This window comes from Mustela lutreola, chromosome 3 (assembly GCF_030435805.1).
Source record: "Mustela lutreola isolate mMusLut2 chromosome 3, mMusLut2.pri, whole genome shotgun sequence".
In the NCBI taxonomy this organism is placed as follows: Eukaryota; Metazoa; Chordata; class Mammalia; order Carnivora; family Mustelidae; genus Mustela; species Mustela lutreola.
Window position 1 is genome coordinate 152,565,823 of NC_081292.1, and position 13,407 is coordinate 152,579,229.

Here is a 13,407-nt window from a genome sequence, read left to right on the forward strand (position 1 = left end):
TATCCTAAAAAGCCAGGGTGAATACCCTTACATGAGATAGCGTTTAAAGGAGATAACAATGTATGTTATCTGTTATAAGTACTCGGTTAATTCTCTCCTTACAAAATCAAGAGGCAGTGGGAGATGTTCTAAGTTGATATGTCTGTTTTATTAGAGATACATGTTTTAGGTTGTTCAGGCAATGCTGCATTTAAAAAAACACCATAGACTGAGTGACTTAAACAACAAGTGTTTTTAATCTCACAGTTTTGGAGTCTGGGAAGTCTCAGTCACTGGCAGATTATGTGTCTGGCATCTAGTGAGGGCCAGTTTCCTGTGTCCTCGCACGGAAAGGACAAGAGATCCTTCTGGGCACTAATTCATAAGGGTAATAATTTCATTTATGAGTGCTCTACCTCCATGACCTAATCACCTCCCAAAAGCCCCATCTCCTAATACCATCACATTGTGGGTTAGGATTTCAACATATGAATTTTGAAGGACATAAACATTTAGGTCATTGCAATGAAGTGTGTTTGCATGTGTATGTGTAAATTTTCAATATCAATAGGTCTATCCAGACATTGATATCAGCAGGTGATACAGGACTATGAATGTCTATAACCATTTATATCTTGAGTTGTACTAATTTTGGAATGTCTTTTGTGTCCATTTTAGACAATAGCTCTTGATAACATCTTGATATTATATATAGATATATAGATAGATAAATAGATATCTGCAACAGTATTTTTCAAATAGTACTTACTGTTCAGTGCATCAAAGAACAATTAGATGAATATGAACAACTAAGGGTATTTAGTGAATAAATCTACAGATATGTAGAGTTTCAAATATTTTCTGTAGCATAGGGCTTGACAATTGGCAAGTTCAAGGGCTGGTTTTACCCATTTGCTCTATCTCTGCTAACAAATAGAAATATCTTTCTAATTTTCTGGGGTGAAATGCAGGCCTGAATGGAAAAAAAAAAAAAAAAGACAGGTTGGGTTTTTTTGGTTTTGTTTTGTTTTCAACTTATTTAGCAAACTAGGCTTAAACAAAATCAATAAATTAATAACATGTAACAATTTATCTACTGAAGCTGAAAGTTTTATAGGCAGAACCAAGGCTATTTATCAGATAAGATCCAAAGAAATAAAATCTTGAGAACATCTCCTGAAAGAGCATTTCCTGTGAGAGAATCACCTTTCTACAGACCGTAAAAAATTAACAAGAGAAGCTGCTATTGACTTTTCAATCTCTGAAAGAGTAAGAACAGTTCTTGAAAACTTACGATGGTGCTGCTTTTATGCGCGTATGTTTGCAAGTAGGTGGAAAGAATATAGTATATGGAAGATCTTTCTAGGCTGCTTGTCACCAGTGGGGGTTCTGTGATTGGGGAATCACGCTGGCCTCATCAGCCTTGGAGAATGATATCCCATGTCATCAACAAAAGCTGTGTGTACCTACTATGGCATATAACTGGGCTAGGTACTAAGTTGATGAAAAATAAACAATCAACCATCCCAAGACCCTTTCTTCAATGAATAGATAGCCTAGCTCAGTCCACCACAGTGGTAGGCATGGAAAAATAGCTATCACCAGAAGTTCTTAATTAGAAAAACCAAATGAGTAGTCTGGGGGCAAAAGTCAGAGAAGGCAGCACTGACGTCTTGATGAGAGAAGAGGGAGCTGGCAGGTGGAGGACTGTGACAGCCCGGGAAGCAGTTGGAGATGCTGCAGGGGAGAGGCTTAGGACAAGGAGCAAAGTCAGAAGAGCCAAAAAAGAGGGCTTACTGGGTCCAGTAGGCAATCAGTGTGAGTGGGTTAGAGGGTTCGTACATGAAGTGAGTGTAAATGAGCCTGGAGAGTCTCATGCCAGACTGTGGAGGCCATGCATGCGGCGCTGAAGAGTTGGAATCTTTCTGTAGGCAATGGTGAATCAGGGGAGGCTTTTGAGGAAAAGGTCACTGGGATGAAAGTGGCATTTTGGAAAAATCTTTCCAGGGGTTGTACAGTGGAGGGATTGGACTGGGGAAAGACTAAGGGCAAGATACCCAGAGGAACGATGTCATAGGAAGAATCAAACGGGGTTAACCAGATATCGGTGGTAGTAAAAGAGAGGAAGACATCAGAAATGATTTTCAGACTTTGAATATGGATTTCTGGTAACAGACTCTAAAACCACACAAATTCGCTAAGGAAAAGTATTTTGGAAGGAAGGCGTTAATTTAGATACGGGAAGTCTAGGGTTAATATGGGGCAAGTCAACTAAGAAGGGCCAAGTCAGCACTAGAAATATGAGTTTGAGGTGTGAAAGGCTAAGGTAATGAGTATAGGTTTTGTCATGAATTTAAATGGAAAATACGCCTGAAGCCCAAGAAGTCTCATTCTCTGGAGTCCTGTAGGAGGAAAAATGAAGGGAGACAAGAGCAAAAAGCTGAAGATTGAGTATTAGGGCATTTCTGCCTTGGAGGTCAATAGAGAAAAATAAAGAGATAGAAAATGAATGATCAGAGGTTAGAAGGAGAAGTGAGGTGTCACTGAGTCCATGGGAGGGTTTCATGAAACCCTCCCCCAAATGCAAGGAAAGGTCACCATAGAAACAAAGATCAATGCATTAGACAATCACCCTGTCTTAAAGGTCCATGCAAAGCAAGAGAGTGTGGAAAGGCACCTTCAGGCCTCTAAAAAAGACAGCCTAGCCTTGTGCCATCTGCTACATGACCACCGATAGCTACTGACCAGGAATGTGTCTAGTCAAATTGGGAGATGCTGTAATCATAGACGACATACTGGATTTCAAAGAAGTAGTATAAAAACAAAGAATGTGAAAGATCTCCTTAATAAAATTTAAATATTGATTCCATGTTGAAATGATAATATTTTGAATATATTGGGCTAAATAAAATATGCTACTAAAATTATTTTCACCTTACCAATCTTTGCATATGGCTACTAGAAAATGGACTCACGTCATATTTCCCTTGGATTTGGGGGATCTAGACCTTCATGAGGAATTTCACTAACGTGGGCACTAATACAGCTCAGGGAGACACACCACTCACTTGTGCTCTAACAATTAAGTGGATTTCCACTCCATCCATCCAGCCTGAAATCCTTCAGAATGTGTTTTGCATTTTGTGAGTGTAATTCCTATAGTTTGCGACCAGTGTGTTTTGCAGTGATCCATTTGTTTATTTTATCCCAAACTTAGGTTATTACATCTTACTGAACATTTGGCTCTTTTCTTTAATCAACAGATGATGCTACAGCTGACAGTCGCAGAACTTACACTCTAACTGATTATTTAAAAAATACTTTTAGGATGAAATTCTATTCCTTGAGTTGGATTTCAGGTAAGAACTTTTCTGGGGGAGGGGACAGATTTTTAAGCCTGTGCTCTTTCTAATTAGGTTGTGGGACACTTTTGTGGCCCTGAGAAGATACCCTTGTTTTGTTAAGCCATATGGGAAAATATTTTTCTCTATTTACAGGTACAAAGGAAAATAAACCTATATTTATTTGTTACGGGCTATGAAAACTTAAAAGTGAATTGAAACTTTGACAATAATGATGGAAAAATGGATGCATACTAGTGTAATATTCATCACTTAATGTTTTTCCAACTTCAAAATGCTTATTTAGTACTAGTGTGAGCTTAAACCTTCAGTTTTTTTTTTTTTTTCTGTTTCATTTTTAGCTTATGGAGATTTTTAATTGCAACTTGAAATACTGATCCAGCCATTTTCTTTCTTTAGATCAGGAGTACCTCTACAAACAAGAAAATAATATCTTGCTATTCAATGCTGAATACGGAAACAGCTCCATTTTCTTGGAAAACAGTACATTTGTATGTTTGATTGCATAATTCATTTATACTTTAAGGAAATTCTGAGGATTTTTTTTTTCATAACCTTTCAAATCATGAGTACTATCATTTCTCATCCTGTTGAACTCTCTCTGCAGCATATGGCACAGTGGATCTTTCTCTCCTTCTTGGAATGCTCCCTGCCTTGGCTACCTTTTAGTCTCCCTTGACGATTCCTCCTCCTCTGCCCATACTCCTAAGCGTAAGTGCCCATCAGGGCTCTGTCTTCCCTTGCTGGCCTCTCTCCACAGTTTGCCTGCTCTCCTTCAGTGAATTTCATGCCCTTCCCCAGCAAGGGGGCTCTCCTGTCTGGCCTTGACTCTCGAATGCACATTTTCAACACTAACCTTCTGCCAAGATCAAAGTCTCTATTTCTCATAGCTGGCTTGCTCCTGCCCACCCTTGACCTGCAGGTATTTTAAGCTCAGTATCCCAAGCTCAACTCATTATTTCCCCTTCACTCTGCTCTCAAGCTGAAAGCACCCTATTCCTTTTCCTGAGCTCCCAATCTTGGTAAATTATGCTCCCCTCCAAGTCACGTAGGCTAAAAAGTGAAATTCTACTCCCTGAATCCTCAGAATCTTCCTTGATTCCTCTGCCATCCCTTGTATTTGGCCATTTAACAAACCCTATCACTTCTTTCTCTACAATGTCGTGTCCCTCGGATTCCTATCTCCACCATAGAGCCCTGGTTCAAGGCCTTTTTAATCTGTGTTAGTACTCCAGTCTTGTGTCCCTGTCTCCATTCCATAGATGAGACCATTGCATTGCCCAAGGCCAGGGCTGATGCAGACCCTCTCATCTCATGTCTGCCACCATGTCCCAGAGCATCTCTGTAAAGAGAGATAAGACTCTATCATATCCATGTATAAAAAGCAGCTTAGAGTTCCACTTCTTATATTTGAGGCCCTGCTGCTTTTCTAATTCTATGTCTTCTTTTATATGTTGTCTGATGTACCCTATACTGTACTCAGTTTACACCAAACCTCTGGGCACTCTTAACATGCATGCTCTCTCCTACATTTGGTTTTTTGCTCATGCTCTTCCCCCTGCTGGGAAATTTCTCTCTCTCTTCCTGATCCCTACCCTCATGGCAGTCTTCCCTTGGTTAGATTTAATTCTTCCCTGCCTGGTTCTCTAACCCTGATCACCATACACCTTGCATCATGATCATTTGTGGGGGGGATTGTGCCATTTCTAAGAGCTCCCAAGGCATGAGCCACATGTCTGTCTAGAACTATACCCTCTATGTAGTAAGTGCTCAGTAATGATTGTTAAGTGCAATTGTTCAATTGTTCTTTTTTCAACTTGTTTGACAGGAGGAATTTGAACATACTATAAATGATTATTTGGTATCTCCTGATGGACAGTTTATTCTCTTAGAGTACAACTATATGAAGGTAAAAGAAATGCTTTCTTACTGTGACATTTAAAGAATCTTATGGGTATGTTATTTTATAACTGATTCCCAGTCTGTGAATATTTAAGGTTGACGCCTAAGTACAGAGAACAAACTGAGGGTTGATTGGAGGGAGGTGGGTGATGTGCATTAAGGAGGTACTTATGATGGGCACTGGGTGTTGCATATAGGTGATGAATACCTGACTTCTGCTCCAGGAACTAATATAGTACTATATGCTGACTCACAACATTTAAATTAAAAAAAAGAGATTGACACCTAGGTAATATAATAGGCACTAAAACCTCACTAATTCAGTATCAAAAGAAGAAATAGCCATTCTCATTCATAAAAGGTAGGTCCAACAACTATTTTAAAAGAAATTCATTTTAGTGTTTTTAAATGCTAAGAAGTATAAATAATGTATTATAGATACTAAAAGCATAAGTTAACAAAGGAAACTTGTAATTTAAAAGCAAGCTTCCATGTCTGATTTGCACAGCCAGTCATAGAACCCCTTATTTCCTTTGTCTCAACTTTACATAAAGTAAAACTCTCAATAAGTATTTACCTCAAAAAGAGTTGTACTTCCTATCCTCCAGAAGAGACTGTGCAAGGTGACTCAGACCACCTTGCAGCCTTCAGGTGCCACCATATACAAACCATTCTCAAGGGGGAGCCTCAGCCCAACATCAGATTCTCCCATGTCAGGAAAGTTTAATCACGTATCCTCTTCATGGTCAGGCTGGCTGCAGATCGCCAGTACCTTTAACTGCAGCTTTTTAGTTATTCCTGAATTTGACAACTGTCACCAAATACAGGAAGTTTTGAGATTTGTAGGAAACATTAAGGCAGTGGGGGGAGGTTGTTGGATGTAGGCAAGGAAATAATGAAACAAGATGGGATCAGGAGGGAGACAAACCATAAGAGACTCTTAATCTCAGGAAAAAAATTGAGGGTTGCAGGGGGGTGGGTAGGATGGGGGAGGGGGATGGGGGGAAGGTAGAGGGTGGGGGGGGAGAGGGTGGGAGGGTGGTTGGATGATGGACATTGGGGAGGGTGTGTGCTATGGTGAGTGCTGTGAAATGTGTAAGCTTGATGATTCATAGACTGTACCCCTGGGGCAAATAATATATCATATGTTAATAAAAATAATTTTAAAAAATTTTTAAAAACCCTGTAGGGATATTCTGCTTTGAAAACAAAATACAACGCTGGGAATCCCCACCTTTGCCCTTCTATTCTAGAATAAATAACAAATACTGAGAGGCTTTATCTCATACCCCAATGCTTCTTTACTCAGGCAAAGCAAACCATTTCCTACTCCATTTCCCATTCCAATGTGGTAACTTTGAATCATAGTATTTACCCTGAGCTCACAGTGTCTTGCTCCATTTCCTGGACATGAAGACTCTCGGATTATACTACTAACCCTATCAGCTGGGAGCCGATCAGAATCCTAGGCCAACTTCAACACATCTGTTTCCAATTAATGGATTATTTATTTAATTCAGTGGTTTTTATTGGTGTCTGAAGATTAAAATAACTTGATTAGCTTCTAAAAATTCCCAGTGGGCAGGTCCAATCCCCAGATTAATAAATTATAACCTCTGGAGTGAAGCGGACATCATTTTTTTTTTTTTAATGGGTAGATTCTGAATGAGCAACCAGGGTGGAGAACCACTGAATAGCCATTGCCCATGTTCAGGACAAACATATAAAGACAATGAGGTGAAGGTAGAAACAGAAAGGTAAATACCAGCTCAATTTACTGTTTAGCCAAGTTCAGTAAGTGTCATATGTTGCATTTCACTGGTAGACCTCAGTTGGAGAACCATCACTGGTAGTTTGTATTTATGGAATCACTGGAGTTTCCATGTGCATTTAGCTGCTTTTGCTGTTTTTCTCATCCCACGTTGCTATATTCCTTCATCCCACTGCCATGCATGCATTTCAGGCAGTCCCTACGTGCTCCTTTTAAAACCTACGGTGGGTTATGTCATGCCTGTGCCTAACCCCTCATGACCAGTGGTTTCCCATCACTTTCAGAATAAAACACAAACTCTAACCACAGCATCCTCAGAAGCCTGTGTGACTGGACCTCATTCCGCCCTTGCTAACCCATCATCTGTTACCCTCTCTAGACTCACCGTGCTTGGCCAGTGCTTCTCACCCCTGTCTGAACCTTGCAGTCACCTCTAGAGGTTTTTAAAAATGCAAATGCCTGCAACCTACCCCACACCAACTAGTTCAGTGTGGTGATGGGGGGCAACAGCAGACAAGGGTTCTCCTATGACTTAAGGGCTCCCAGGTGATTTAGTGGTCCGAGAACCTTTAGGGGCACTCTTCAATTTTCTCAAGCATCATTCATTCCCATCTAAGGGCCAAAGTATTTGCTATTGTTTCCTCCTGGAACCTTCTTCCGCTGATTATCTAACAGTGATTCCTTTTTTAGTAATTCAGGTTTAGGCTTTCTTAGATTGCTACACCTAACTTTGCCCCCTGCCACTCTGTTCTCCCACACTCCACCATTCACTCTCTATCACATTAGCTTATTTTACTCTCTATATACCTTTGATTGCAGAGCACTAAATTGTAAGATTATTGAAAGTAGAGCACTCTATCTTCTATTTTATTTCTTAAAATATCCACTAGAGTTTTCTGTACAGCATGCATGTGCAACTTAGAATAATTTCCAGTCATTGCCTCATGCTCCAGAATGAGTCACAGTTGCAACCCCTAGCGCATGCGGACAATATTCCAGTTGACTAATCAGTTCTCAATAAATTTACCCAAAATAAAGAAAAGTCAGTTTTATGCTCTTTCCTTGGAGGTCTGCTGTGCAAAGTTCTTTAGATTCTACTCCATGGCTTTTCCATGATAGAGTTAGTGCATTCAGAAAGAGCAGTATTGCTTCTATGTTGTACCCTACAGCCTGCTATGGATGTTCCCCCAGCATCTCCATTCACTGCTGAGTGCTCCAGAGGTAATGGTTGCAACAACTATGATATGTTGACAATATTCTAAGGCTCTACTCAGACTTCACATGTATTCTTACGACCCTCTCATGAGATTGTGGCTGACATCACCCGCATTTTCCTAGAGAGAACATTGAAGCTTAGAAAAAAATTTGCCTGATATTACACAGCAGAGGCTGGCCTTGGTCCATTTAAGCTGCTCTAACAGAGTACCATATACTGGGTGGGTTAATAACCCATCTATTTCTCATAGTTCGGAAGTTAAGAAAGAAGTCCAAGGTCAAGGTGCTAGCCATTTCAGTGTCTGGTGACATCTCACTTGATGGAACATAGTTGACCGTCTTCTCCATGTCCTCAAATGGAGAAAGGGCATGGAATATTTTTGGAGTCTCTTTTATAAAGGAACTAATCCCATACATGAGGGACCTACCCTCATGAGCTTGTTACTTCCCAAAGGCTCACTTCCAACATCATCACACGTGGCGGGGGGGTTTAGGATCAACATATGAATGACAGAGGGTGGGCAACAAACATTCAGTGTATAGACAGACTTGAATCCAGATTAGAAGCTCCAAATCTTGAACTCTTAAACGTAATCTTTCCCAACTTTGTGCTTCAACATCTTTCTGCTACGATGCTTTTTTAACCCCTTCCCTTTGTGGCAGTTCTCTGTTTTGAGACTCAGTCTAAGGATCAACTTTTCTTTCTCTCCAAGGCCTGATTTATGATTCTGCTTCTCCCCACCTACCTCTGTTAGATGTCCTGTGGTTCTTTCCTTGTGTTTACTTGCCCATATGTATCCCCCATTCAACTAGGAGCTCCTCAAGGAGATTGAGCCTGTCTTATCCAGTAATGCCTGATAGAGGAGAATTGCCAAAGTTTCTAACCTTAATAGAAGGATGAGTCTGTTTCAAAAGATGAAGTGAACATTCCAAACTTTTTGGGTTTCCTTTTGCATCTCATGATGGATCTGTCATCCTGAGTGATCTCAAACCTTCTTAAACCTCTTCATATTTTTAGCCTGTAATATACACCTTTTGGCTCTTTTAAGTAGAGCATTCAAAGGTTTCCCAGGAACAAGCATGGATTGTGTCAAAATAATCCAGGATTTTTAAAAAAGTATGACTTGCAAAAAGTAAGGTCTTAATACATAATTGTTGACATGAGAGGATAGAAGGATGATAAATGATAAGTGGGAAATACTCTTCAAGGTTAGAACCTTTGGCTTGTATCGGCCCTGTCTTATACAAGCTGGGTATCCATGGAATACTTATTTCTTTGACTTCATTTTCATGGGTAAAATTTTATTTTTTTGTTAGTTTAGCTTATTTTTTGAACAGAGACTATGTGACTTGCACTAGATGAGACTTCAGATTTAAAGATGAATAAGACACAATTTCTTACATCTAGGATTATGGTAGGGCAGACAGACATAAAGCCATGTTATTTCTTTTAAAATATCTTTAATGTATAAATGCATCCACATATAAATATAATTTTTCATAAATGCAAATCTGTGTGCATGTGTATGTGTATGTGTGTGTATATATACATTATCTATATATATATTCTTCAGTCTTATCTTTTTTCCTCTTATGTCTGTCTCCTTACTCCTCATCTCTTCCCCACCTTTTCTCCAAGTACCACATGGTAAGAACCTAGTATATCTCTATCTCCATATTTTATATTTTCCCCTTATTCAAATAATTCTATGAAGATAGATATTATTTTAGTCATTGCTTATTCTATAAAAAATAAAATCCTATTTTCCATACTTTTCTGTAATTTGCATTTCTCAATGATTCTGTGTGGAACTTCTTCCAAGTTATCTGGCATAGCTCGAATTCGTTTATTTTTAAATTAATAGACTTAATTCTTTTAGAACAGCTATAGGCTTAGAGAATATGAATGGAAAATACAGAGTTCCCACATACGTCCTCATCATCTCCCCCCAACCTCTGTCCCAGTTTCCGATATCATTAACATTTTGCATTAGTATGATACATTCATTACAATTGATGAGCCATTATTGATACATTATAACCAACTAAAGTCCATAGTTCTCATTAGGGTTCATTATGTTGTACATTCTATAGGTTTTGGCAGATCTATAAGTTATAATGACATGTATTCACCATCCTGGTATCATAGAGGATATTTTGCTTCAGCTCTTCATCCCTCCTTTCCTCCAAACCCTTAGCAACAACTGATCTTTTGATTGTCTCCATAATTTTGCCTTTTCCAAAATGTCATATGGTTGGAATCATACAATATGTAATGTTTTCAGATTGGTTTTTCTCACAGGAAAATATGCATTTGAGTTTCTTCCATGGCTTTTTGTGATGTAATAGCCCATTTCTTTTTGTTGGTAAATAATATTCCAATGTCTGGATGGACCATAGTTTGTTTACCCATCACTTATTGAAGGACATCTTGGTTCTTCTAAGTTTTGGCAATTATGAACAAAACTAAAAATTTGTGTGGAGGGTTTTTGTATATGTGTGAGTTTTTAATTCCTTTGGTTAAATAACAAGGAGTTTGCTGCTAAAGGTATTTGGGTTTGGAGTTTTTTTTGTGCACATGTTTTTACTTATTGATTCAATATTTTTTTAGGTATTAGACTATACAGATTTTCCATTTTTTGTCTCAGTTTTGATAACTTGTTTTCCAAGGAATTTGTCCCTTTCTAAACTTCTACATTTATTGGCAAAACAATGTTTATAAAAGGTCTTAATCCCATTTTAATCCCATTTTAAAATTTAAGAATTTTAATTCTTGAGATGGCAGTTTAAAATATCAATGGTATATATGTTTCAATGTTAACAGATACTGCCAGGTGGCTTTCCCCCCCCCCCCCTAGGTGACTTTCAAAAAATCTGTAGCCTTTTATATTTTCATGATCAAAGTAGGAAAGTATTTCTCCACATCACCAGCAATAGGATTATAGATCTTTTAAGTATTTTGTCAGTAAGATGGTTGAAAAGTAAAACTATTGGGGCGCCTGGGTGGCTCAGTGGGTTAAAATCTCTGCCTTAGGCTCAGGTCATGATCCCAGGGTTCTGCGATTGAGCCCTGCATTGGGCTCTCTGCTCGGTAGGGAAACTGTCCCCCCACAAGCCTGCTTCCCCCTCTTTCTCTGCCTGCTTCTCTGCCTACTTGTGATCTCTGTCTGCCAAATAAATAAATAAATAAATCTTAAAAAAAAAAAAAAAAGGTAAAAACTTGTATTTTCTTGGACAGGTAGACTTCCCATGCTATGGTTAATGTTAGGAGTGATGTTTGCCGTGAAGCAATACTTCAGCCCACTGTGATCTTGAGAAGTTTCCTTGGCAGGGGTGATGCCAGAGCTAGGTTACAGATGCAGTCCAGACGAATTTATACTAGATGTTTTCTAAGAATCTCTTCCTAATTCCAAAATTGTAAGGATTGAGCTAGGAATTATAAGACATGATAAAATGTGAGATTTATCCAATGTCATATTACTTTACATGTCATCTTGTGCTCGTATAGCAAGTGGCTGAACTGTCAAGAATCACAGAAGTCTGAGATGTCTGTTTTCTTTTGTAGCAATGGAGGCATTCTTACACGGCTTCATATGACATCTATGACTTAGCTAAAAGGTCAGTGACTTCCTTACAAAACCTGTAAGCTTCTTTAGTGCAATAACATTTTTTTAAAAAAGGAAATCCCACTGTGATTTATTCATTTGGTAATGTTGCCTTTTCTCTTTTTTCAGGAGGCTGATTACAGAAGATAAAATTCCAGACAACACACAGTGGATCACATGGTCACCAGAGGGTCATAAATTGGTTAGTGAGTCTCTTCTGTTTTCGGGAAAAAATAATGACTCAACGCTCTCATATGCAGAAGCTACATAACCTGACACAGAGCAGACACTTAGGAAGCAAATACTTCAACATCAAAGATAGTGTTATTGCCTAAAATAGCATTTTACTAGTCTAACACAGTAAATAGGATTCCTGAAAGTTTCTGAACTACTACTGGAGAATTTATTATTGACTGGGAAAATACCCATTAAAATTTTAATTTCTCTTGTATTCAGTTTGCTGTTGTTTGCTTATTTGTTTGTTTTGGGGGGTGTACCTCCTTCCTGCTGGTTCTGTGACCTTCTCTGTGTCCCTATAGATATACCTTCATGTTCTTAATGCTAGGAGAATGTCAGAAGTGCAAAAGAATTTGAATAGGAAGACAGGATGTTCATTTGTAGACAGAATTCTCCCTCCCAACATCGAATACACTCCCTCAACTCACCTCTCCCAGAATGCAATGGGAAGCCGACATTATTCTGTAGAAATGATCAGGCTCCTGAGTCTTCACAGGCACTCCAGCATTCAAACAGTGGGGTTTGTGAGCTGAGCTGCTTCTTTTTAATATATTGAGTGTCCTTAGAATTATTTGGAGTTATAGCTTGTATACTTAATGATTTTTAAAATGTGAAGGGTGGGTCATCTGGGTGGCTCATTCAGTTAAGCGTCTGCCTTTGGCTTACGTGGTGATCCTAGGGTCCTAGGATCCAGTCCCGCACCGGACTCCCTGCTAGGTGGGGAGCCTGCTCCTCCCTCTCCTTCTTTTCCTCCCCGTGCTTGTGCTCTCTCTCTCTCTAATAAATAAATAAGTAAAATCTTTTAAAGAAATAAATTAATTAAATAAATAAATGTGAGGGGGTAGTGAATGACTTTATCTTGCTGAAATTGACTAACCCAAGGTAATCATTACATTGACATGTCAATATTATTTGAGGATAGATATCTTTTAACTCCAGAATAAGATATGTTATAACAGGTTATTACTCACCAATCTGTTTTTCTAGGCATACGTTTGGAACAATGATATTTATGTTAAAAATGAACCAAATTCAACAAGTCAGAGGATCACATGGACTGGAGAAGAAAATGTAATATCCAATGGAATAACTGACTGGGTTTATGAAGGTAGAGATTTTAAAGCTTTTTCAAATTAGAAAATTTGTAAGTTTTTTTTTAATAGTTAAACATTTCTCTTAAAATGGAGAAATTCAATGGCATTTAAAATAAGTTGCATTTTTTTAAAATGTCATCAAATCTCTTTAGCACTCACAATACCAGGTGTCTCCCAGAACAAGGATTTCTTAACAGTGGCTAGTTTCCCTGATGTCCACATTGTCTCTCAATGCCTCTATT

The 13,407-nt window shown here is 38.6% G+C and overlaps 1 protein-coding gene across 2 annotated transcripts in view; it reads left to right on the top strand.

Annotated features, from left to right (window-relative positions):
• Positions 1–13,407, top strand: part of DPP4 (dipeptidyl peptidase 4) — a 79,687-nt gene that overhangs the window by 20,009 nt on the left and 46,271 nt on the right. For both annotated transcript variants that reach the window (XM_059167180.1, XM_059167181.1), the window contains exons 3-8: positions 3,243–3,338; positions 3,741–3,832; positions 5,170–5,250; positions 11,795–11,847; positions 11,964–12,036; positions 13,059–13,179. In XM_059167180.1, the coding sequence (XP_059023163.1) occupies positions 3,243–3,338; positions 3,741–3,832; positions 5,170–5,250; positions 11,795–11,847; positions 11,964–12,036; positions 13,059–13,179 (516 nt within the window). The remainder of the gene's footprint in view (positions 1–3,242; positions 3,339–3,740; positions 3,833–5,169; positions 5,251–11,794; positions 11,848–11,963; positions 12,037–13,058; positions 13,180–13,407) is intronic.